General features: G+C 34.4%; 1 protein-coding gene across 1 annotated transcript in view; it reads left to right on the top strand.

Moving 5' to 3' along the window:
* The window catches only part of LOC113588923 (cytosolic phospholipase A2 gamma-like), a 12616-nt gene extending 5031 nt beyond the window's left edge, over positions 1–7585 (top strand). Inside the window, exons 5-12 of the mRNA XM_035525072.1 lie at positions 348–453; positions 553–693; positions 2713–2790; positions 2936–3079; positions 4193–4276; positions 5091–5245; positions 7099–7264; positions 7419–7585. Coding sequence (XP_035380965.1) covers positions 348–453; positions 553–693; positions 2713–2790; positions 2936–3079; positions 4193–4276; positions 5091–5245; positions 7099–7264; positions 7419–7585 — 1041 coding nt within the window. The remainder of the gene's footprint in view (positions 1–347; positions 454–552; positions 694–2712; positions 2791–2935; positions 3080–4192; positions 4277–5090; positions 5246–7098; positions 7265–7418) is intronic.
* Positions 7586–7879: the final 294 nt, after the last annotated feature.

The following is a 7879-nucleotide window of genomic DNA, read 5'->3' on the forward strand; positions in this document are numbered from 1 at the left end:
ATATACACATTGCATGTAGTCATGTATATAGTAAACCAAAGTGTAACCTAAATTATAATACATTGTGTTTAAAGCCATGATCATTGCAATTATTATTATTATTATTATTATTATTATACAGAGTGCACATATTTGTCTCTTTATGCAGATGTGATCTTAAGATCTCTCATGAAAGCTACAATTCTAAAGTCAGAATTTTTGTTGCAATATTTTCAGAATATTACATTTACTATAAATTAGTCTTAACTTAATTTACATGTAATCAAAATACTATGGTAAATAGCTATTTTCATTTACGTATTTAAGATATATACACATAAATATTGCAGTTTGTAATATATTTTCAGATTGAAGATCATCTTCTCACAGAATGTAGGGATCAGCACACCAATGACCCATATCCCATTTATACAGTGATTGACAAGCATTGCAAACATAACACACTGTATAAAGGTATTTTTTCCACTTGTATATATGCATGTGTTTGTGTATGAGAGTGATTATGTGCATGAGTATGATAACTTAAATGTTTATAGTATGGTCTGTTTATAGACACTTGGTTTGAGATTACTCCAGATGAGTGTGGCTACTCCCTCACTGGAGCCTTTGTGGATTCCAAATGTTTGGGAAGTCAGTTTGTGAAAGGGGCAAAAACTGAGGAACATCCTGAGATTGACATGCTGTACCTACAAGGTAATACCTGAAAAAGGAGGCGGGGTTTAGCCTTCACACTCCTCCACTTCTTATGACTTTTGTACATAACACTTAAAGACCAGACCAGATGAAGACCTCTAATACCACCTGCTGCCTTTCCTTTATAGCGTGAGGTTTATACATAAATGCTTTGTGTTTAAACCCAAAGACCATAGAATGAAGATGATATAATTTCTATAATTTTCATTATAGACATGTTCAGTCCTGCCTCAACTTATTTCACCCCCTAAATGCATTTTAAGTCTTCAGCTTATATAAACATCACCTCCATACACAAACTCTACAAGTGCATTTAACCCCGCACAGACCATTGTTCTAGTTCAGTGGGCACTATCATTTTTTTGCAAAATATACATGTATAAGATGTTAAGTCAGCTATAGGCTTGATGGTAAATATGTCAGTGTGAACACTGTGAACCAGGACGAAATATAATAATGTATCATGTTTCTGCTTTGGTCTGAACCAAACTAGAAATTTAAATGTGATCTAAAAGCTTATATAGTTCCAGTTTGCTGTGTGAACAGACTGATATTTCTTGATTCTTGTTCACTCCCCCAAACTTGCTTGTGAAATACAGAGCTCTTAGAAAGAAAAGTCAGAAAACTAATTGAATTGCAGAATGCACAACTTTGTTATGCATTCATAAACTCTTCTAAAGGATCCAATGTCCCTGTTAAAGCACATAAACAGATCAGAGATTTAGCACAGCAACTCTTCCCAGTGTAGTTATTGCTAAAAGTCTTAAAATGATCATTTAGAGCATCAGATTAAATGAGCAGTGTTGTCACAGCCTGAATAAAACCAACAATGGAATGAATCACTATTGTGTCTAACAGGGAAGTCAACAGCACATTCTTATCCACCACGAAGGCACCTGGGAAACAGAACCATGTGTCTCTGCTCCCATACACTTATCCAGACTGCCCCCTACAGTTAAGCAGTTTATCACTGGGTGTAACACAGAGAGAACATGAGATGGATGTAAACACTAAGAAGAGCAAGATTTATTTTAGGCAAACCCAAAGTCAGGCTCTATAGTACGGTCCAAGGTCAATCAGCCAACATGAAGAGATGCATGAAACATGATAAAACTAACACAAATTAAAACACGAAAAGTAAGAAAATAACTGAACAGGCTACGTTTACGGCATTTCGCTAACGCTTTTATCCAAAGTGTCTTACAATTATGACAGAGTAAAAGTTGAGCAATTGATGGTTAAGGGGCTTGCTCAGGAGCAATTTGGCAGTGGTGGGGCTTGAACCACCAACCTTCCAATTACAAGTCAAGTATATTAACCATTGAGCTACCACTGAAAACTGGCCAAAACACAGCTAGAACAATGAACACAACAAAGGTTAGAACAATAAGCACGTACAACCAAGGCTAGGAAAACAACATAGGCTAGAACAAACAATAACATGAGACTAACAGGGAAAGAAGGAACAGGTGAAACTAATGAGGGGTGGAGAAAATGAAATTAAGGAATAGAACCAAAACAAGGAAGTAAACAGATACGATGCAGTGTGATGATATCCAAGGTGACATGGGACTAAGAGGGGCCAACCGTTATACTGGGGAATCTGTTTTTTTCTGCAAATGTTAGATACAGGTGGATGGGAGTAAAGGTTTACATTAAAATTTGTAAATAATAATATAGATAAAAATTAGCATTTACATTTTACATTTATGGAATCTAGCTGATGCTTTTTCCAAAGCGTTTTATTCAATTATGACTGAATACAACTTGAGCAATTGAGGTTTAAGGGTCTTGCTCAATCAAGGGTCTTGCTCAATGAGAGGTTTATGTGGTTTGTAAGAGGTATGTGAAATGCAGAAATCCACAAAGACTAGCACATTCTCATTCAGAAACGGGTGAAAATAGTTTTTGTTCCTTTCATTTGAACTGAGCTGAGAAATTTGATGTACATATAGCAGCTTTTATCTGTTTTTTTCTGTGCTAAAGCTTGTGAATCTTATTTCTTTTTAATCTTTGCAGGTCTGTGTGGTAGTGCACTAGCTGATGGGGACAAGATAAGAAAGTGGATTAGTCACAAGTTACAACACTTTTTCAAATGTATGAAAAGACCCTGATATCAAGCGTGTTAAAATCTCAAAATTAAAAAAAACCCTAAAAAAGTAAATGGTAATTTGTTTATTTTAGTAATCAAAAATTACAGCAAATTATATCAAATAAAGCTCTTTTTCTTTAATTTCATTAGTGTCAGAGGAGAAAATGCCCACCAAAGAACCAAAAATGAAGGAAGGTCACCAGGTGTTGTGTACCCTTCTGGAGTTGAATCATCATTTTCTCAGCGGAGAGGATCATAGGAATCACATAACCAAGATGAATGAATTACTGAAAGGTTGTGTTCACCAGAATATTCCATAATTCAAAGAACAGTATACGCATAATTTAAACTTAACATATGAATAATTGAGGGTTTCTATTGGCACAATATTCAAAATGTTGTTTCTTTTATAATAAGGTATTATTTGTTCTTTATTAAAGCACTAGTTTGTACGAACATATAAAAATATGCATGCTAAAACATTTCTCTTTAGGAAAGCTTGATAAAGAAGGAAATGAGATAAAGGTTCATGCAAAGCTCTCAAAAGAGAGCTTAAAGAAGCACACCCTGAGTGTCTGTCATTCTTTCTTTGACTGGTTCCCAGAGCTGAAGGGTGAGTAGTGCCCCAGAGATGTGTGTTATTGATGGATTTTCAGAACAATGACCCTGTCATTTTAGTGTTCAAATATTTATGCAGATTTGAACATGCAGGAGAAGAAACAAATTATTTGAGGACTTTGGGTCTGCATGTGACTTCCCTTAGAATGTGATTAAACATGTATCTTCCTTTCATTCAATATTCACTACTGCACCTGAGAAATGGAAGAATGACTGCTTTTCTTCTTTTTTCTTAATGTTTCTTCACAGTAATAAAATAAGAATGCAGTCCAATCGATTGAGCATAAAAAAACATAAAATATTGTTGAACACTTCTTAATATATAACATCATGGTCTGATGACTTTTCTACATTTTCTTAAACTTTGTAAGAGATGTTTTAGAATTATGTTCTAAAAAGGATAATTTATAAAAAATCTTGCTCAGAAAGCCATAATCTGCTTGATCAGTTCCATAAATGTCAGGAGGCCTGTGATTTGGAATGAAGGAGGGCCCTGGTAGTAGATCTGGCCATTAAGTAGGACGTTAAGTAAACCAGACATTAGTCATCATTAATTAGGCCTTTAATTAAACTAGCCATTAGTCATTAGGAACTGACACAGAACTCCACATTCATTAAACACTGAAGCTCTGTTCAAATGTGATGTATGTTTTATGGTTTTGTCCCCAAAGTGGTGTTGTCATTAAGACTTGTCCTGGAGTCATTCTATACATTCTAAATATTTACTTTAAAAGAGACTGAAAATTGAAAGATTTAATCTGTCTTAATCTATCTATTTTACCTTGTCAGGAAGTTCATTCATTTTAACATGCATAATGAAATTTTGTCAATGGGACTGGGGAACAACATACAACTTTCTCTACAAGATGAAAGGTATGAAAAAAGTTATTGTTATGTAACACACGGCTCTGTACCACTTTGTTTTTTTAAATGATTTTTTAACTGTGAAGGTAAGGCTATGTATTTTAGCAGTTAAGGTGCAAAAATGCAGAGTGATTTTCTTTGTTAAATTGGGATGTTATTGATGTATTAAAGCATATGAAGTTGTTTTCAATGAACATATAAAAGAAATAAACCCTTTTTTGGATTATTTTTACTGTTGCATATATTGCTGAAAAATGATATGTGAAGGTAAAGCCTTATGTATTTTAGCAGTTAAGGTGCAAAAATGTTAAATATTGTATTGTATTGATTTAAATGTTTCAATGATTAGCATACCTAGTCATTACATTTATGAATTCACATTATTAGCAATCAGCAGTACTTTTTATTCATTGAAAGTTTTGTTTGCTCTGCAAATAATACATCTATTATTGATCACAGTAAATTAAGCATAGTGAATATTGATGATTGCGGGTGTGAGTGGGGATGAGTACTGATGTTTGTGGGTGTGGGTGGAGTGAAAACTGATGATGGCGAGTGTGAGTGGGGGTTACATTATTCCTCTTGTGTCCCACATTCCACAATGTCCCACATGTTCCTTCAAAACATGGCATAATTATTTCTACAGACAATTCTCATTAATACACTAAAGTGTGTATTTGGACATTCTAAACAACATTTTGAACAACCTAGAAAGTTTTAATCCCCGATGCAACAGAAGCAAAAGAAAGGGAAAGTGTAAAATTAATGTTTGAACAACTAATTTAATCTTATATAACGAGTATTGTTTGTCTTTCATTGACAGTTGATGAAGTTCATCCCAGCATCCTTAAATCAAAGACAAGACAATATGAGGACGCTGGATTGTTAGTCAACTCACCCTATTTCTCTGTACTGAGAAAGGAACGCAATGTTGACCTCATCATTTCCCTTGACTTCAGTGATGGAGATCCCTTTGAGGTACCACAACACACACACACAAACACACACACACACACACACACACACACACACACACACACACACACAATTGAATATTAAAGATTCCCTACACTCAGAAAAGGTCTTCTTGGTTGCTAACCATGAGTCTGGGTGAAACTGGATGTTCCATATATCTTTTCCATACATCTTTTCCATATATCTGAATTGTAAACCTGTTAAGCTGTAACAACATAGACTATGTAGTCAAATGTGTGTCTAGTTATTCAGATTGAAATCTGATTACTATAACTGAATGGGCTCATACCTATTTTGTTGTTGTAAATGGGCTTTTTGATTATATAGACTGGCATTTAGGTAAAATATGTTACCACACCACAGCACCATGAGTATGGTAAAAGCATAATTTATCGTAGTCTGACATGCTAAAATCTTCAATACCAACATTATGCTCAAGGACCACAACAGAATCCAGGAATGCAAATATTTATCTAAGGCATTTTATTCACTGGGGTCAGTAAACCATGATCAACTTTACATGTTGTAGCTGTCTTGTGCAGTTTGCAATTAGATACATCATTTAACTACATCATCACCATGTGGATAGCTATGTAAAGAAATGTATTCTGATGTCAGAGACAGTTTAAATGGTAAAGGTGAAGTTATGGTTCATGTTAAAGAGCACATGTTTGTTTTAGACTGAGTGGTCATGTGACTGTAAATTAGACTGTGTTGGTTTTAAAAGTGCTACTATTACCTCAAATGTTCTTTGCTTTTATTGGTCTCTATTAAATTGTATAATTGTCTTAATTATATGGTAACAGAATTCAATTTAGAACAAATTATTTAGAATTAGATATTTTAATGTGAGAGTGTAAAAATACAATAAAATACAATAAAATGTATAATTAGGAGATTTGACTCAGTTTGTCAAAGGGCCTATGAGAATAAATAAGAGTCTCAAATAGATCTCGTCTCTACTAGTCACAGTCTGATCTGGTCTTTACTAATATATTTACTAAGTTATTGCAAGAACAGATGATTAGGTCTTACCCTGTGATGGACTGGTGTCCTGTTCTGGGTACGTTCCTGCCTTGATAATTAATTAACAAAGTGAATTTATATACCAGTTTGTGTTGTAAGATAAAGGGCTCTTAAAATGTCTGTGGTCAGACTTTCTGCTGTCAATAACATTAGCTAGACCAAGCTTCAATGAGACGCTATCAGATATTAACCATAATGTTCTTAGATGTTATGAGCTACTACAGTGAAAGTCATTGTGGCCAGATGTTATATATACTTTGACAAGACTGGTCAGTGTTGTATAAATTGCTGAGACAATAAATTGCTGAGACAATGCAGATCTGGATTCAGAGAGCCTACTGGAATCCCACTGATGTCTACCTGAGATGTGAGCTAGTTCACCAGCACTGACCTAGCTGGCTAGTCATGTGATGCAATATCAGTAAATGTTGGTCCATAACTGAATACATTTTAATTCCCCAGCAGTTCCCCAGATTTGGTTTTATCTACATTTTTCTCATTTTCTGTTTTAGAGTATCATGGTAGATAGACAGTGTTTTCTAGCTACCATAGCATAATCAGGGTTTGGGAGAGAGGGTTGTAATTAGCATATTAATGCATATTCACAGATCTTTGCATTCTTTGAGGCAAAAGTGTAGGAGTATTCCAAGGCTATTTTAGTAGATAATTGGGCACTAAACAATTAATACATATAGCAATATCACAAACAGTATATTACTCAATATTTTTTAATGTTCATATTTTTTAAGGTTTAAATTGTAACTAATATTGTGTGCACACACATGCACATACACTGCTAATTTAGAACTTTCTGATTCCCCTCCTTATAGACAGTAGATAAAGCTGCTCAAATATGTAAAGACCTTCAGATCCCGTTCCCTACAGTTGAACACCATGGGACCCACGAAGAACCCAAGGACTTCTATGTGTTTAATGATAACCCCAATGCTCCAACTGTGATTCACATTCCTTTTTTCAATGCTGGTAACTGCAAAGGTAACTGTAAAATACAGTAAACAAACCTTCATAATTGTAGCTAGCTTTACTGTGCATGCAAGCTACGAGCACAAACTACATCTTCCTCAAATCCTGAAATGAAGTAACAGACAGATGGCAGTGTTATACGTGATCAATGTCTGTGTTTCCTCAGGTGAAGTGAACATGTGGAAAAACAGATATCAGACCTTTCAGTCGGCCTACAATGATAAAATGATCAGTGATCTTTTGGAGAAAGCTGGTCTAAACATCACAAACACAAAGAAGAAACTCCTGAGGGAGATTGAAGAAGTCATTAAAAAAAAGAAGGAACATTCATGAGCAGATTGAACATGATTTTGGTATATGTGATACATATAACAAAGGCATACACCTTTGTTAACTGGGTAGTACATCAGAGTTATGTTAATTAAACAACAAATGATTAATAATTATTTTTTACCGATTAAACAGATGAAGTTTGCTTTCTTTAATAAGTGCTAGTTCACCATACATTGTTTATGTCAGTTTATTATTGCCTTTATGTAACTGACATATATAAATATTACTACACAGTCACAACGTTCATGTATGGATATTTATGGACTTATATGTTTGCCTTTAAATTCTAGCATA

Source organism: Electrophorus electricus, chromosome 4 (assembly GCF_013358815.1).
Source record: "Electrophorus electricus isolate fEleEle1 chromosome 4, fEleEle1.pri, whole genome shotgun sequence".
In the NCBI taxonomy this organism is placed as follows: domain Eukaryota; kingdom Metazoa; phylum Chordata; class Actinopteri; order Gymnotiformes; family Gymnotidae; genus Electrophorus; species Electrophorus electricus.